The sequence below is a fragment of the Dipodomys merriami genome, unplaced genomic scaffold (genome assembly GCF_024711535.1).
Source record: "Dipodomys merriami isolate MVZ:Mamm:240054 unplaced genomic scaffold, mDipMer1.0.p SCAF_200, whole genome shotgun sequence".
Taxonomy (NCBI): domain Eukaryota; kingdom Metazoa; phylum Chordata; class Mammalia; order Rodentia; family Heteromyidae; genus Dipodomys; species Dipodomys merriami.
The window spans coordinates 101,318-119,725 of record NW_027203383.1 but is presented as its reverse complement, the minus strand read 5'-3'; the positions used below and the strand labels follow the sequence as shown (position 1 = coordinate 119,725).

The window sequence follows — 18,408 nt, the reverse complement described above, 5'->3', positions numbered from 1 at the left end:
TGGAAAACCAGAAAGCACCTCATCCAGCCAACAGTGGTCAATGAGCAGCCAGTTTGCAGTATACATGGTTTATTCAATGGAAGGCTTCTAGACTCACTAGGAAGTTAGCAAGGAAAAAAACAAAACAAAACAAAAATAGAGAATCGGGAGGCAGGGTTAAGTGGTAGAATGCCAGCTCAGTAATTACGAGGCCCTCCGTTCAAATCCTAGTCCCAGAAGAAGAAAAAAATTGCCAGGGGCAGGGGCTTATTCTTGTAAAACTAGTACTCGGGAGGCTGAGAGATAGAGGATTGCAGTTTGAAGCCAGCCTAGGCAGAAAAGTCCACAAGACCCCCATCTCCCATTAACCAGCTAAAAATATCAGGCTGGAAGTGTGGCTCAAGTAGTAGAGCTCCAGCTGAGCAAGCAGGCTGCCCTGAGTTTAAGCTCCAGTCATGGAAAAAATAAAACAAAAGCAAAAAAACAAGTATCAATGTTGGACTTTGGAACTCCAGAGTAAATAAAGGATCTGTTTCTCATTTTGCTCCATTCAATAGCCCTGTGGAGGCCAGGAAGCATCAGATAAATAAATAGACAAAAAGTCAGATCAAGTGAGATGGATCACTACCCTGGGCTCCAGCTCCCTGCTGCTCCCCAGTTCCCCTTGTGAGGAGGGAGGGCAGCTTCTGTGCACAACCAAGCCTCCACATGGGGTGACCAGGGCCCACAAACCCCCTCACCTGCAACCTTGAATGCTGGGCCTGTTTTCCAGGGATGTCCCTCTGGAGCCCTTTCTCCGCCTCCATCCTGACTTGCAGGTCCAAGAGCTTCCTCTGCAGGGGTTCAAAAGCAGCCCCAAAGTCTTTGTGCTGGACAAGCAAACTCTGCAGAGACAGAACCAGGCTGCTGCAAATTAAGTGCTTACCTCCTGGGTACCTACTTGTATGCGTAGACTTGCAATCCAGTTGCTCCCATGAGTACTGGCGTGGGAGTCTGTCCATGGGTCACAGCTCTCTCCCAGTGACACACTTTGATCACACCATTTTAGAACAGGGGCTGGCAGCCTCCCCCCACCCCATCCTATTAGAGATCTCTTTGTACAAATAAAGTTTTATTAGAACAAAGATGCAGCCATTTGTCTCCACTGTTAGAATTTGAATGACAGCTGAGCCAAGGGCCCTGCACACATAGATCCCCTCTGCTCTTGCTCTTCACAGTCTGTGGGCCCTTGCTTAAGATCGACATCGTGATGGGCCCTAGGAAATGCTGCCCTGCTGTCTCTGCCACTGGCTTGTGTCTGTTCCATGGGGAGACCTCAGCTTCCTCTCTGTGTCCCCCTAATCTTCCAGTTCCTGAAACCCAACCTAGCTCTGCCAATGAGGGTCAGAGCCCAGGGTGAGATTGCAGCCTTGGAGTAAAACAAACAGCAGTATGTGCAGCCTGAGTCTTAGCCCCGCCATTTCTAGACCACAAGCCCCTCGTTTGAGTGCCTCTGAACCAAGACAAACCTCCTCATGGGGTCCCTGGGGTCAGATAGATCACAGGTGTGAAGCTCTTGGCAAGAGCCTGACCTGCAGCCAGCGCCCCAGAGATTGTAATCATTATGGTCACCATAATCAGAGACCCAGCGGACATTCATCATACAGAAGAGGCTGCTCACAGAATTTCAAGCTATGTAGGCCAGTGCCAGCGGCTCACATCTGTAATCCCAGCTACTTAGAAGGCTAAGTTCTGAGGAACACAGTGCCAAGCCATCCCTGACAGAAAAGTACACAAGACTCTCATCTCCAGTGAACCAGCAAACATCCAGAAGTGGAACTGTGGATCAGGTGGGAGAGCACCAGCCTCAAATGGAAAAAGGGATCCTGCCAAGGCCCTGAGTTCAAGCCCTTGTACTGGCATCGAGAGAGAACAACAAAAAAACAAAAACAAAAAAAGCTCTAGCTTTGTTTTAGTGTGACAAGAGTGTGTCTCCAGTAACACCCATATTCCTAGCATGTGGTTGTTTCATCTTCACAATTACTCTTTTTCTCCAAGCTTTCCTGTCTCTGAGGAAGATAGTTCAGTTGGATTGCGGTTGGGAGCTGGCCAGGGAGCCAGTTCAAGGGAGACCAGAATCCTTTTACACATAAAGGGCCTGAGATTGCGGGAGACAAAGAATCACCCCCAGGGTCACAGTGGCAAGGGGTAGAGCTGGGATTAGAACACCCCCGGGGCATCCTGAGGGTCCATCCACTCACCTGCAGCTTGCTCCTTCTCTGCAGAAGGCGGTTGTGCAGCAGGTCCCTGTCCCTCACGGCCCCCGCCACCTGTTCCAGCAGCGCCTGCGCTCTCTCCTGACCAAAGACGCTATCCAGCAGGTCTGCCTTCAGCGGGAGTGCGGCCAGCTGCTCCTTCAGACGAGAACTTTCCACCAGGGCTGCCTAGGGAACCCAAGCCCCCTGTGAGCCACGGAGCACACCTGGGCTGGCGCATAGGAGGCCCGGGAAACAGTAAACCCGAATGGGAAGACACCTCCTCGAGGAAGACGCGGCAATAGTTCTTCTCTTCGCCCCGCCCCAATCCATCACCTTGGCCACGCCCACGATGCAATTCTGCCTCCTACTTGTCTCAGAAATCCCCCCCGCCACCAATCCCACCTCCTCTGGCTGCCGTTCCACACTCGGCTCCTGTGGGGATACCGCAGGACTGCCTTCCCCACAGTGGCCCACGCCATGCTCAGCAAGGTGGGTGTCCAAGGGAGATCTCCATCACTGACAGGGTCTCTGGGGCCCTGCTAGCACCCTCTGGGAGACACAGACTTTACTGCTTTAAGCCACCTGTAAACACCTAGGGTTTAAGGGCAGCCTCAGAAAGGAAGGTGCCACAGCCGGGCACTGGCGGTTCACACCTGTCATCCTAGCTACTCAGGAGGCTAAGATCTGAGGATCACGGTTCAAAGCCAGCCCAGGTAGGAAAGTCCGTGAGACTCTGATCTCTAATAAAAACCACCAGAAAACTGGAAGTGGCGCTGTGGCTCACGTGGTAGAGTGCTCATCTTGAGCTGAACAGCTGAGGGACAGCGCCCAGGCCCAGAGTTCAAGCCCCTCAACCAACCAAAGAAAAGAAAAGAAAAAAGGAAGGTGTCAGGCGTGGCCTGCCATTAGGATTTATTCTGGATGATCTTTGGAGATCTGTCACAGAACTCAGAGGAAACTGGAGGTGTTTGCCCAGGCTGGCTCCTTCCGTTTCCCTCGGCAGACAGGCGCGGGAGGAGCCGGCCCTGAGGCCAACAGTCAGGGTGAAGGTACCGGCCTGGAAGAGAGGCTCACAGGCCACACGCCAGGCTGGCACCTCTCCAGACACATGAGTCAGCCGGCCTGGCCCGAGCAGGGTTAGTACCTCGATCTGGGGCAGGAAGGTGTGAATGGAGGGCAGGTCTGGCAGGCTGGCAGTGACGTCCAGGAGCCGCTGGGCCAGGGCCTCCCACAGCTGCAGATCGTGCAGGGGGCGCTGGAAACGCTGCCACAGCTCGGCCCCCGTGGCATTGCGGAGCCGGGTGCTCAGGGCCTTCATGCTGCAAGGATCAGAGAGGGGCAAATGGAGAGGAGAATGTGCGGTTGGGGACCAGCATGGGTTCCCCGGAACCCAGTGTGCACTTCTCTTTCCTACTTTTTGGACTACAGGCAGTAACTGCAGTGATAGGTATGGTAGGTAGATGGCAGAGACCTCTGAGCACTGATATGCAAAAGCACTGGGCAAATGCAGCAGCAGTGCTCGCTGGACACTATGTTGAAAATGAACTGTATGGGCTGGGGAGGTGGCTCAGTGTAGGGGCTGGGAAGGTGGCTCAGTGGTAGAGTGCTCACGTAGCATGCATGAAGCCCTGGGTTCGATTCCTTAGTACCACACAAAGAGAAAAAGCTGGAGGTGGCACTGTGGCTCAAGTGGTGGCCTTGAGCAAAAGAAGCTCAGGCATAGTGTCCATGTCCTGAGTTCAAGCCCCAGGACTGGCAAAAAAAAAAAAAAAGCATTGGGCATGGCTCAGGTCTTTCTGAGGTCATACCTACAGACTCTTTATTATTATTATTATTTTTATCATTAATTATTTTGTGCTGGTATTGAGGATTGAACTTGGGACCTTCTGTTCTCACTTGGCTTTTTCACTCAAGGCTGGTACTCTAACACATGAGCCACAGCTCTACTTCTGGCTTTTTGGTAGTTAATTAGAAATAAGAGTCTTTCAGATTTGTGTGTCCAGTGTAGCTTTGAACCATGATCCTCAGATCTCAGCCTTCTGAGTAGCTAGGATTACCAATGCAAGCTACTGGTGCCCAGCTTAAACTTATAATTTTTAAAAAGATGAGTAAGACAGGCACTGGTGGATCATCCCTGTAATCCTAGCTACTCAGGAGGCTGAGATCTAAGGATCTCAGTTCAACCCCAGACCAGGCAGGAACATCCATGAGACTCTTATCTCCAATTACCCACCAGTAAAACCTGAAGTGGTACTGTGGCTCAAGTGGTAGAGCACTCATCTTGAGCTGAAGAGCTGAGGGACAGTGCTCAGGCCCGGAGTTCAAGCTCCACCACCCACAAAATAAATAAATAAAAAGATGAGTAAACAACAGAAAGGTAGGTCTAATACCCAAAGCTACTCTGCCCCCTTGGGCCTTTGCCAATCTAGAATCTACAAGACGGAGCAAAGCTCTGCCCCCTCCATCTACCCCTCTGCTGCTTTGCACTCAGGAAGTCCAGCCCCTTACCCACACTGCCTCAGCATCCCACAGGGGATTCAGGCCCTGTCCCAATTTACAGATGTGGGCCCAGCACAGCTGTGAATGGAAGCCTCCATCATTCGGAAAGAACCCCGTAGCAGGCAGAGGTATGCGACACACCGAGGCTGCAGGCACCTGAAGCTGTGTTCAGGACACCCTGAATTCACACAGCTGGTACACATTCCCACGCGGGAAGCCTTTATCCTATAGTCTTTGCTGGGCAAGGAAGCTGGGCAACTGGGTCTGGGAGCCCAGGGGTCAGGTCAAGGCTGGGCTGGCATGCACACCAGCCACCCCCACAGATCCATGCACACAGGCTCTGATGGTTTGGTTTTGGTGTAGTCACTGGCAGAGAATGGCTCTTATCAGTGATCTCTCTCCCTTCCGGCCATCACACACTAAACCTCACGCTGAAGTGGCGCACGGAGACCCAACAGAAATGGAATGAGCTGCCTGGAAAGGAAATCATGCTCGACATGGCCTAGGACAACCTCAGTCAGCGAGCAGGGCCACCTCCTGGAGAGAGGCCAGCAGTGTGGGGCATGCCCCTACCCCGGCCTCGGCCCCCACGTACCTCTGATACTCCTGGATGGCAGCCACCACATGAGCAGAGAAGGACTGCAGGTCAGGGAAGGCGAGCAGCTCCTTCAGCTGGACCTGTAGCCGGTCCACACGAGGCTCCTCCAAGGCCAGTGCTGCCCTTGTGGCCTGTAGGACAGGACAGCACCATGGGGGGAGGGAATGTGAGAAGGGCGCTGAGCATGGGCCAGGGAGTGTGGCCCACCAGTTTCTCCAAACTGGTTACCAAGGGCAGGAACCAGAGGCTCCACTATCGAGTTCAGTCCCTGTTCCCCACCTAGAGCGTGGCTTCCCTGCCTCCCTTAAGTCTTGAGCCACACCTCCACTTCCGGCTTTTTTGCTGGTCCACAGATTCTCACAGAGTCTCACAGATTTGTCCGCCTGAGCTGGCTTCAAACCACCATCCTCAAGTCTCAGCTTCCTGAGTAGCTAAGATGACAAGCATGAGCTACCGGTGCTGACTTGATCAGTGACTTTTAAGCAGAGGCTGAGTACTTGGGAGTCTGATCATGGGGGTTCAATGACCATTGCCCCTTCTGTGCATATGAGGGGGGCGTCAAAGCGGTCCCATAGCAAGGGGAAGGGGCAGCAGGTCCTGGGTGGAAAGACGGTGCTGTAGGGTGACCTGGTTCACAAGGAGGCTGGATAAGAGACCACAGAGGGCTGGGAATGTGGCTGAGTGGTAGAGTGCTTGCCTAGCATGCATGAAGCCCCGGGTTTGATTCCTCAGTACCATAAATAGAAAATCTGGAAGTGGTGCTGTGGCTCAAGTGGTAGAGTGCTAGTCTTGAGCACAGAGAAGCTCAGGGACAGTGCCCAGGCCCAGAGTTCAAGCCCCAGGACTGGCAGAGAGAGAGAGAAAGAGAGAGAAAGAGAGAGAGAGAGACCACAGAGCGAGCACTTACACACACACTCTCAACACATAGATACTGTGCATAAAGGTGAAGATTCAAAGGAAGAGAGGAAATTCAAGAGTGGTGGAGAGGAAGGAAATGGGATGATTTTTCTCTAAACCACTTCTTTCATGGAAATAACCAAGGCGAGGAGGGGAGGAGGGGTGCTGATCCACGAGTCACCCCCTGAGTGTCCCCACAAAGACCCACATGCCATGGGCATGATCTCAGCAGTAGTGCTGTTGGGAGGTGCCATGAACTTTTGTCCCTAATGGGACATCCCTGGCTCTCTGGGGGTGGGGGTGGGGCTGAAGGGGCCCCTAGGGCCTGAATGTCCCAGGGTTATTCTGCTTCCTGCCTTATGATAGGCCCAAGAAAATGCAAATCCCAGACCAGAGCCTCCCTGACCCTGAGCCAAAACCTTCACTCTTTGTAAGTGAATTGTCTCTAGTATTTCATTACCGTGCCATGAATGTAGGTCATCTGTGGAGTGGACAGGATGGGGTGTCCTCTGATTGGGTGTCTGGGTCCAGGCCTCCCCGGGGCCCCCCCTCATCACAGGCATCCTTGGCTCAGCACCCCCACATGCATCTCTCTATGACGCATTCCTTCTGGCCCAACATTCCAAATCCCTTCCAAGGAAGTCTACCCCTCATCTCGCACCGGCCAGGGACGGGCTCTGAGGTCCACGCCTGCAGTCCTGTGCTTCCTCTGGCCTTGCTCTTCTACCCGCCGTGAACCTTGACCCTCATTGAAAAGTGTGGACAGGCTCCATCTTGACTGTTTCCCCCAGGGCAGGGGCCAACCGCTGCTTACCGAGCAGCGCCTCCAGTGAGCCACCAGCTGGTCCTCCGTGGCCCCGGGCGCCATGGGCTCCAGGCCCTGCTGGCCCAGCCGCTCAAGGCTCTGCCTGAACTCCCGGAGCTCGGCTTCCAGCTGCCGGATGCGCTGCTGGCAGGCGCCCTGGGACCGCAGCAGGCCCTGGAGCCGCCCATCCTCCTCCTGCCAGAGCACCCGCAGCTTCTCCAGAACCATCCGCATCTCCTCCAGTTCAGCCGTGAGTCTCTCCGCACCCAGGGGAGAGGTGTTCCCAATGACGGCCGGCACCCTCTCCTCCAGCCTCGCCAGAGCCTCCTCACCCCTGGGGAAATCCTTGGCGATGTCCTGCGGGGGCGAGGGGGCGGGGGTAAGGAGGAGAGGGGACACCAGAGTGGGGGGGTGGGGAGAAAAAGCAAATGTGAGCAGGGCACCTGTGGCTCACACCTGTCATCCTAGCTACTCAGGAGGCTGAGATCTGAGGATCATGGTTCAAAGCCAGCCTGAGCAGGAAAGTCTGTGAAACGCTTATCTCCAATAAACTACTCAGAAAAAGCTGGAAATGGTACTGTGGCTCAAGTGGTAGAGCACTAGTCTTGAGCACAAAGAGGCTCAGGGACAGCACCCAGGCCCTGAGTTCAAGCCCCGGGACTGGCAAAAATAAATTAATTAAATTAAAAGGAAAAATCAAATGTGTGTCGCACATTCCGGATCCAGAAGGCAGGCATAGGCTGATTCCCAGATTCCTGAGCCCAGAAGCCTACCAGCTGCCCAAGGCAGGGCCACGGGCTGAGCCACACACGGGCTTCCTTTTCTCATCAAGCCATTTGATTAAGTCAAGAAGCAAGTCTTCTGTTGTCTTCAGCATTTCCTAGCATTTCTTCTGTTTCTTCCTTTATATTTTTGTGCCAGTACTGAGGCTTAAACCCAGGGCCTCACACTCTTGCTTGGTTTTTTTTTTTTGTTCAAGGCTGGCACTCAACCGCTTGAGCCCATACCTCTACTTCTGGCTTTTTGATGGTTCATTGGAAAAAGAGTTTCATAGACTTTTCTGCCTGGGCTGGCTTCTAAGCCTGGATCCTCAGATCTCAGCCTTCTGTGTAGCTATATTGCCAGTGTGAGCCACCAATCCCTGGCCTCCTGGCAGTTTAAATTTTTTCCTTTTAAACAAACAGGCTTAGAGCCATTGGCAGTCAACACTTAAATAGAAACTAGGGCTAGGCATCTCACACCTATAATCCTAGCTACTTATTAGGCTGAGGATTATGGTTCAAAGCCAGCCCAGGTAAAAAAGCCCATGAGACTCTCATCTCCAATGAGCCACCAAAAAAAGCCACAAGTGGAGCTGTGGCTCAAGTGGTAGAGTTCTAGTCTTGAGGACAAAAGCTCAGAGACAGCACCCAGGCCCTAAATTCAAGCCCCAGGACTGGCACAAAAACTGACTGACTGAAGGACGGAACTTGAGCCTGGGTGCTGCAGGCTTCGGGCAGTGCTGGGGCTCTGGTTAGGACTGGAAGGACTAACCTGCAGGGCAGCCAGGCGGAGCTCTGTGGTCAGCTGGGAGTTCCGTCCCAGGCAGCTGTGAACCTTCTCCACCACTGCCTTCAGCCACAGCTGGAACTCGTCCACACTGGCCTGGTACTGCTCGTGCTCCTGGGCAATGCTGGCCAGTAAGTCCACCCGCTCCTAAGGGCAAGAGACAACTGCCATGAGCCTTCAGAGCCAGCGGTGCCAGCCTGCTACATCTGTGTGGATGGGGAGGGGAGGGTAAACAGCCCACATTCAGTCCTGGCAGTAGAAACTGAGAGGTGTTCTTTATCTCAAGTAGCACCACGTCAGAAGATGGGTTTGAAGGCCCAGATGCTGACCCTGGCACCTGCCTTCACTACAGCTGGTGTTCTTTCTCGTGTCCAAGGAGTGGCACCCGAATGGGGTGTGAATACAACTACAATGACAACACTGCCCGGAGCACGGGCCTGAGAGTCTTCACCATGGTAGATTTTCCACACACAACTCCTTGAATCTCCTGACCACCTATGGTAGCTTCCCATTAGGATCCCGGCTTAGCGACACCCAGCCTCCTAGAGGTGACGTGACTGGCCCAAGGCTGCTGGACCAGCACAGGCTGAAATGCAAGGCCAGATGCACGGGTGCCTCTCGCTCCGTCCACAGCAGCGGCTGCAGGGTAAGCCACAATTGGCAAGCCATTCCATGAACGTGGCGATGCTCCCTGCATAGTGGGAGTCTTCGCCATTCCCATCCAGTCCCACTGCGGGCCAAACCACCCAGGTTGGTGTCTCGAGGGTAGAGGGCATCTGAGGGAAAGACTGTCCCTGCTGTAAGCCTCAGTCACTGTTCCTAGAGATTAATTCACAAACCACCCATGCTAGCGCTGTCTCCCTAGAGCCCTACAACTATGGCTCCCGCTGGCACCAAGCCCAAGCGAAAACCTTGAATCTTAGTGTTCAAAACCTCACAGGGTGGACTGAAAATGAGGCTTAGTGGTAGAGTGCTTGCCTAGCATGCATGAAGCCCTGGGTTCGATTCCTCAGTACCACATACACAGAAAAAGCCAGAAGTGGCACTGTGACTCAAGTGGTAGAGTGCCAGCCTTGAGCAAAAATGCTCAGGGACAGTGAGTTCAAGCTAGCACTGGCATAAAAACAATCAAATAACAGGGAGAGAAAAACTGGGAGGGAGCAAGGGAAAGGATGACATTGTCCCCCCTGAAAAAATGTACTATTTATCTGACTTATGTTACTGTAACCCCTGTATACATCACCATTATAATAACAACAAAAATCTTTTTAAAAAATCAAACAAAAAACAGGGTCAGGTGGCTCATACCTATAATCCCAGCTATTCCAGAGACTGAGATAACTGAAGTCAATGGCCAGTCTGGGCCCTATGAATCTGTTTCCCAGAAACTTTAAAGAAAAGTTGTTCTTGGCCGGTATTTTGCCACAGCAATGGAAGTCGAGTTTGGAGGGGGTTTGTGCTGTGGGAAGCCAGAGGGAGGGAGGGGCCTCGGTGGACAAGTACTTCCACGTGGCTGATGTGGACTGCCACCTCACACTTACAATCCCACAGTCTCTGCCCTGCAGGACGCAGGTCCCGGAACGCTGGCCGCACCCACAGGGCTGAGATTCACACAGCAAATGTGAGTCCCCAGCAAGAGTAGACGCACAGTCACTGCTCAGGCTGGGGCTTTGCAGACCACGCCCCTAGAGGGTCACAGGGGGACGCTTGGCTCCTCCACGTTCAGATTCTGCAGCAGCCGTTTCCAGAGGGCGCTGTGTGCACCGCAGCTGGCACGTTAGGCTCTGTGGACACTGCGCACAGGACGGCCCTGCTCCGTCACCCTTCTCTGGGGACGTGTCACTTTGACATGAGACATATATTATTCAGCTCTCAGTTTTTGTCCCCTGGCCCCCATTCAGACATGAACTTGCCACATGAGCCCTAATGTGCTTTTTACCAAGTTCAGAAAGCTGAGATCTGAGGATCAAGGCCCAAAGCCAATCCAGAGGCTCATCTCTTAACTAGCCAGCAAAAAGCCAGAAGCAGAGGAGTAGCTCAAGTGTTAGAGCACCAGCTGTGAACAGAAAAACTCAAGCAAGAATGCAAGGCCCTGAGTTCAAACCTAAGTGCTGGCATGCACACACACGTGTATATGCACATGCACACACATATGCACATACCTACATACACACAAGTTCTCTGGAATATAAAGCAGACAGATAAATGATCTTAAAACTTTTCCTAGCTACTTATATATGCTGCCTCTCTTCAAAATCTAATAACAGTCAGGGCTAGGAAGATAGCTCAGTGGTAGAGTGCTTGCCTTGCATGCATGAGGCTCTGGGTTCAATTTCTCAGCACCACATAAGCAGAAAAAAGCCAGAAGTGGCGCTGTGGCTCAAGTGGTAGAGTGCTAGCTACCCAGGCCCAGAGTTCAGCTCCCACAGCTGGGGAAAAAAAAAATCTAATAGTAACTCACTTAAACCTCTGCAGCAGCAACAGCCAAGTGGGAGAAGAGCTCTCCACCTGACAAGTGGAAGCAAAGAATTAGACCAGGCCCTTCCAGGAAGTGCTCAGAAGTCTCTCTGCAGTACTGCTTGCAGCAGAAGAGGACCCCTGATTGGGGCGATGCCTTTGCATCTCTGCCCTGTGGTCCTCAAATCCATGTTCTAGCCCCTCCCATTCCTGCAGGTTCCCCCCCCACACTTCGATCCTGAGGGTCAACCTCCAACAGAACCCTGGGAAACCAGCCCCGCCCCGCCCCACCCCTGGACGGGCTGTGTGGAGCATGTTGGGTTAGGAGAGGCCTGCGGAGACTGTGTGTGCGTGTGTGTGAATGATGAGGCGCTGCCACCCAGGGCAGCAGAGAGTAAACAAACTGTCCGTGATCGGAAGCAGGCGCTTGCGAGGACTGGCGGCCGGCAGCCATCCACAAGAGATGTGTGCCAGGCACGGCCAACAGCGAGTGCAGTCCCAGGGGAGGGTGACAGCGCTGACGGATGGGAGAACGCCCCACCTTCTCATTAAACCAAACAATGAAGCCATCTGTAGTGGGAGCCTTGTCAGAAATGTCACAACGCAAGCCATTAACAAGGGCAGCCTGGATTTATGTCCCTGCAAAGGATGCACCGACCATGGCGAGAAGCCAAACTCCCCTTCTCTCCGGGCTGGAGCCCAGGACGCTGCTGTTAGCCTGGCGCTTTGGAAAACAGAAGCCGTGGGTTAAATATTAACCAGCTAGCAGGGCGCTGGAGGCTCACACCTGTAATCCTACTAACTACTCCTAACTACTCAGGAGGCTAAGATCTGAGGATCTCAGTTCAAAGCCAGCCAGGAGAGAAAGTCCTTGTGGCTTTTATCCCCAATAAACTACTTAGAAAAAGCTGGACATGGTGCTGTGGCTCAAGTGGTAGAGTAGTAGGCTGTGAGCACAAAGAAGCTCAGGGAAAGCACCCAGGTCCTGAGTTCAAGCCTTAGGATTAGCAAGGGAAGGGAAGGGAAGGGAAGGGGAGGGGAGGGGAGGGGAGGGGAGGGGAGGGGAGGGAAGGGAAGGGAAGGGAAGGGGAAAACTAGCAGACATTCCTGGTACCAGCCTACCTGGGATGCTGGCCTTCCCCTTGTGATGATTTGCATGGCCATACTGCTTACTTCTAGGCTAGGCCTGGAACCCCGACCAAGAATCGTCCCTATCCCACCCCCTACCCCCACCCCGCCAGGGTTGAGCACAAAGGAATGGGGTAGGGTCCCATCCACACCAATGTCAGAAGCTTTTGCTAATTCACATGCTGGATGTCTATGAAAACAGATTTTTCTAGATGGAACAGGGCCTGTTGGACATGACTGTTGGAAACAGACTTGCATGGGTTAAAGATGTCAGCAAATACAGTGTGCGGAATGAACCTCCCTGCCCCGGGCAAGGTCTGGGCCCCAGCAAGATTCCCAGCTGCCCACTCCAGGAATGCTTGGTCGCTGGGGTAGCTCTGCCAGGCCAGAGTCTTTTGTACAAGGAGAGGTCTTCACCCAGGGTGCAGGACAGGTGTCCAAGGGGAATCTGGGCCACAGATGATCTTTGGGGGGCCACTGAATGGGAACTACTCCCCCTATTTCCTGATGCCTGAGAGGAAGCCAGTGCTTTTCCTCCTCCAGAGTCGAAAGGCTGGCCGTGCCCAAGAGGTTGTTGTCTGGGGCTAAGTCACACTGTACCCACGAGGCCTTGGGCCTGTAGAAGCCCCCATCTCTTGCCACATGGCACACAGTCCACCCTAGTCCAACAGCTTCTCCACTTTCCCAAGGTCCCGGTGCACCCTGGGAATCTATCAGAGGCTCTGGCTCGGAAAAGCTCACGCACACATCCTGTGAGAGACTTCAGAGTGGCTGAGGTCCCTCCGTCCCCCCCTCACCCCTGTGGCCAAAAACAGCCAAGTAAATTCACATCTAGATGCAGGATCTGGATCAACCCACGTGCAACAGCCCCCCGTTTCCACGTGGTGGCTGGTGAGGCCGGTGGAAGCCACTTCTGGGTGTCAGACAGTTCAGGCAGCAATGATCACCAAAGAGTGCTTCATTATCATTTCACCCTGAAGCCCTGAGCTCTGAACGCCATAGAAATCACAAGAGCCAGCCTCTACCCCTCCACGCCTGCCTCCTGACCGCCACCTTCCTCTGCTCCCTGCACCTGCTCCGGACTGTTCATTGGCACAGGCCCCTGTCTTCCATCAAGTCACCAGGGAGGGGCTGTGGGGCCTCTCCCAGGCCTGAGAGACAGGCCTAGGGAAACCTAGCGCTTCTGCAGCTCTGTGTGCTGGGACAGCTCCTGCCTGGGGCGGGGCGGGGCGGGGCAGATGGCTCCCATCCAGGGTGAGCCTTCCTTCATTTGATAAATAGTTCCGAGCACCTGCCGTATGTCAAACACAGACACATGCAGTGTCTATTTATTCTCATGGCTACTGGAAGGAGAGAACTTCCTCTATGTTGGAAACACACGCGCAGAACTCCTCCAGCCCCTGGAACCTGGCCGTGGCAGGGTGAGACTCCCCAAGGCCACACTGGGAGGAAGCAATGGAGCCTGGCTTCGAACCCAGTTCTTTCCTAATTCAGGACCAGAAACGTCTCCTGATGGATTCCTTTCTCTGTTGATTACACAACTGCTTTCCTGTAAGTTGCTGGGAACTGGGAATCCTCCAGTCCAGCCCAAGAGATAGGCCACCGCAGGAAGGAAGGGAGAGCGGGTGGGTGCTGTTGGATTGCAACGTGCTCACAGCCCATTAAACGTGCACTGTGCCAGCCTCCTGGGAGTTAGGAGCCGGGCTGGGCCATGGGGCTGCAGTGGGAATGGACTTCCACTCTGCAGAGAGGCAGCGCCCTGGAGAGGCTGCCCTGCCCCTGTCAGCCACAGTATCAAAAGGAAGCCTGGAGCCAGGCGCCAGTGGCTCACATCTGTAATCCTGGCTACTCAGGAGGCTGAGATCTGAGGATCGAGGCTCAAAGCCATCCTGGGCAGTCGAATCTGAGGGAGACTCTTAGCTCCAATTAACCAATAAAAACAGGAAGTGGCTCATGGTAAGGTACTAGCCTTGAGTGAAAAAGCTCAAAAAGAACCTGAGGCCGAGTTCAACCCTGTACTGGCACAAAAACAAAACCAGTCACTTTCCAGCATGTATCACCAAAGGCCTGATACATGGCCTGGCCAGGCGGTGGGGGGGGTGGGGGGGTCAGAGTTCAAGCCTAAACAACTTGTTTGACTCAGGAAACAAAGGAACAGAAGCAATGTAGGTAACAAACATGAGCCCTGCTGAGGACAGGGAGCACCACGGACTCACAGACTCCTCCGAGGAGACAGCCACCATCAGACAGACCCTGGAGCGCCAGCTCCTCCACAGCTGGCAGAGGCTCTAAAGCCTCTGTGTGCTTATAAAGAGCGCGCATGCAGTCCGGATCCAGGAAGAATGCAAACATTAAGGCACAAAGACGTTACTTTAAAACAAAAGGTTAGGTCTGGGGATGTGGCCTAGTGGTAGAATGCTTGCCTAGCATGCATGAAGCCCCAAGTTCAATTCCTCAGTACCACAAACACAAAAAAGCCGAAATGGCACTGTGGTTCAAGTGGTAGAGTGGTCGCCTCGAGCAGAATAGCTCAGGGACAGCGCCCAGGTCCAGAGTTCAAGCCCCATGACTGACAAAGATAGATAGATAAATAAATAAATAAATAAAACAAAAGGATAGGTACTCCTAGGAAACAATCAAATACTGTTTCTACAAAAACAATAATTGAATCTACTAATTCAACAAACTGCTTCAGACTCGAGGCCAGGATGAGGTGAGGTATGAACACAGAGGCTGTCAGAGGGCTGGGGCAGGGCCAAGTGAGGGCAGAGCAGGACAGGTTAGAGGGGCCAGAAGAGAGCCCAAGGGGAAGACGTGGGAAGTGAGGAGGAGGCAGGGAGAGCGACAGAAGGCGCTCGGGAGGGAAGCTGCTGGGTGAAAATGGACATCACAGTCCATGAGCGAGCAGTCAGCACATGTGCAGGAAGTGTGTTAAGCCCATAGCAACCCTCCATGTGAACAGTAGGAGGCTGTGTGGATGCACAGGTGGGTGGACGGTTAGCAAATAAGTAGGGTTAAACAAATGGGTTAGACAGGAAATGGTGAGAGGTGGGTGGGTGACGCAGTACACAGACAGAATGGATGAGCAGATGGGTGGGTAAACAAGTGGGTAAGATGATGGGCAGGTAAATGGATGGGCGGGTAGGTGGTTAAGTGGCTGAATAGCTAAGTAAAAGATAGCTTGTTTTAGTGGGGAGGTAGGTGAATAAGAAAACAGATGAGTAGAAAGGATAGATTCTCCTATAAAGGACTGAGTAGGCAAGTGGGTGAGGGGAGTGTTGGACAGGCTGATGGCTGGGAGGGTAGGTGGGAGGTGGAGAGTGAGTGGACAGGTAGATGGATGGTGGGGGGTAGATGGATAGATGGATGATTGACAGGTAGATGAATGGATTTACGGGTAGTCAGTAGATAGAAGGGTAAGTGGACAGAGGGACAGTAGACAATAAAGTGGGTGAGTGGTGACTGGGGGATAAGTAGGTGGATGGATGATAAGTAGGTAGGTAGGTAGATGTGTGACAGGTACGGATGGATGCATGCATGGATGTATGGGTAGATGGATGGATGGATGGATGGTAGGTAGATGTGTGACAGGTATAGATGGATGATGAATGGATGCGTGGATGGATAGGTAGGTAGATGGGTGGGTGGGTGGGTGGGTGGGTGGATGGTAGGTAGGTAGATGTGTGATATGTATAGATAGATGGATGAATGGATGCATGGACAGATAGGTAAGTAGATGGATGAATGGGTAGATGCATGGATAAGTAGATGGATAGATGGATGGGTGGGTGGATGGGTGAGTGGATGGATGCATGGATGTAGGTAGGTAGATGTGTAACAGGGATGGATGCATGGATGGATGGATAGGTAGATGGATAGATGCATGGATACATGGTTGCATGGATGGATAGGTAGATGGATGGGTGGGTGGATGGGTGGGTGGATGCATGGATGCATGGATGGATAGGTAGGTAGATGGATGGGTGGGTGGATGGGTGGGTGGATGCATGGATGCATGGATGGATAGGTAGGTAGATGGATGGGTGGGTGGATGGACGGATGGGTGGTAGACAGATGACAAGTAGACGAATGTGGTGGGTATGTAGGTAGTGAAGGGCTGAGTGGATGGGGTCACGATGGACAGCAGGCGGTGGTTTGGAGCGGGCACACGGCGGAGGGTTGGGTGAGGCAGGCAGCGGGTAGCTGGGTACAGACCCATCCTCCAGGCCTCACCTGGGCTCTGGCCTTCACGGCGTCGTAGTCGGCCTTCATCCTCTTCTGGGCCTCTCCGTCCACGCTGGGGTCCCCGATCCTGTTGAACAGCGAGGCCGCCTCCTCCAGCAGCCGGCCCAGCAGCACGGCCTGGTTGTCCACGTTGTGCAGCAGCACCTGGGCGTGGCTCAGCTGCCACTGCTTCTCCTTCAGGCCCAGCTGCAGCTCCGCCGGGGGCTCCAGCGTGACCGTCATCTTCTGGAACCAGTGGTAGAACTCATCTCGGGCCAGCAGGTACTCGCTCCAGTGCAGCCACACCCACTCAATGCGGCTGTGGGCGCGGGGACAAAGCCGTCAGGGAATCAGCCCCGCTGCTGACCCACTCCAGTGCCAGGGGCTGTGTGACAGGGGCAGGATGGTGCTCTCTCTCTGTGCCAAGTGCCACTGGGTTCTAGACCCTTCCTGAGTTCTACAGGATGAGACCCCCTGCATCCTATATATAAGCCCTCAGGTGAGGCTGCTCCTCAGCTCACCCTCTAATCCAGCAGCTCAGGCAGCCCCAAGCCACCAGGACCCAAATTCTAGCCCTGAATCCCCATAGCCGGTGCACAGATTCCTCCAACCACTTCTGCCTAGTGTTAGAACTCTGTACTCAGTAGCCCCAGGCCCTTTGCACATGCTGCCTACAGAAGACTACCCCAGAACCATGCCTACTAATGCACAGAGCACAATGGTATCTGTGGGTTGGTTCGTGCCTGCCAGCTGGGGGCAGAAGATGTAGGGGGGAGCATAAACTTGCAGGATAACTGCCTCGTCCTTGCCTCAGTTTCCCCATGTACAACATGGACATGGCTTTCTCTTCAACCAACATCAAGCCATTCTGTTTACAATTTCAGGCGAAAGGTCTGCAGGACCGTCCAGGCTCACTCCTGCTTTATGATGGAGAGGAAGCCATTGCTCCAGCTTCCTCAGCACCACCCGTACCACGCACAGCAAGGTCCCTGCTGCCATTCCTCTAACTACCTTCAGGGAGCACTGGATTACCCTCCTGGACCAGAGGAAGCAACTGAGGCTCAGAGAGATCAAGCAGCTTCCCCATGGCTGCACAGCAAGTAGCAGAGCAGGAATCGACGCTGGGTGTGTCTGAGTCTCTGTCTCTCCCACACCCTGACTCTTGGGTCCTGGCAGAGAGAGACCCTGGCTAAAGTGCCAAAGCTAGCCTGCCTTGATGCTGGACCTATTAGGACTTGCTGGCCAGACGCAATGGCTGGAACACTGGAACCGTATCTTATGAACATCAATGGTAATTAGAAAGAGTCAGGCTGGGCTCCAGTTCCTGGGGATCCTAGGACTGGAGAGCTGTCCCTTGGGCTGAGGTCCCTTGGGCACAGTTACCCGGCAGGCACTGCGGACACAGGCCTGGCACGGCTCCCCGGGCTGCCCTACCTGTGGCAGTGAGTCATATAGGTGACCGTCTCCTCCCACTGGGCCTTGATGTCCCTCAGCTGGGCCAGGATCTCGGGCTTCTGGTCCTCAAGGCAGCATGCCAGGAGGGCTTCGGCCGCCTGCAGCACCAGGTCCACCTTCACGCGGCCCTCGGGCTCCAGCCGGCAGATTTTCTGTGTGGACACGAAGGCCAGTTTCCGGAGGTTAGGCAACACCCAAGCAGACATGGCCTGGGGAGGACTGGCCAGGCCTTCTGGGGGAGGGGGGGGGAACCTGGATTCCCTCAGATCATAGCCTGCAGCCCCGCTTCCAGGCCAGGGGGGCAGCCTGTGGAGGGGAAGATGGAGGCCTGGGGGTCAGCCCCACGCAGCCCGGCCTGCCCTGAGAACATAGCCCTCCTCCCTGCCAGATCAGCCGTCTTCCATGCACTTCTCATTCATGTCACCGCGGGATTAATACTACCTACCTCTCGGCGAATGGAGAGAGGAAGGGTGGGCAAAGACAGTCAGAATACTCAACATGCACATGTGCACCAGGAGGCTTGAGGGGATGGGCGGTGGGAGGCACCAGGGAGGGAGCAGTACTCGCGTCCAGGTGCACTG

General features: G+C 53.9%; 1 protein-coding gene across 1 annotated transcript in view; it reads right to left on the bottom strand.

Annotated features, from left to right (window-relative positions):
* Window positions 1–18,408, bottom strand: part of LOC138833096 (nesprin-3-like) — a 78,711-nt gene that overhangs the window by 22,605 nt on the left and 37,698 nt on the right. The window contains exons 4-11 of the mRNA XM_070031415.1: window positions 17,807–17,979; window positions 16,382–16,691; window positions 8,549–8,710; window positions 7,025–7,372; window positions 5,311–5,444; window positions 3,361–3,535; window positions 2,220–2,402; window positions 720–863 (exon numbers count right to left, since the gene is read on the bottom strand). Coding sequence (XP_069887516.1) covers window positions 720–863; window positions 2,220–2,402; window positions 3,361–3,535; window positions 5,311–5,444; window positions 7,025–7,372; window positions 8,549–8,710; window positions 16,382–16,691; window positions 17,807–17,979 — 1,629 coding nt within the window. The remainder of the gene's footprint in view (window positions 1–719; window positions 864–2,219; window positions 2,403–3,360; window positions 3,536–5,310; window positions 5,445–7,024; window positions 7,373–8,548; window positions 8,711–16,381; window positions 16,692–17,806; window positions 17,980–18,408) is intronic.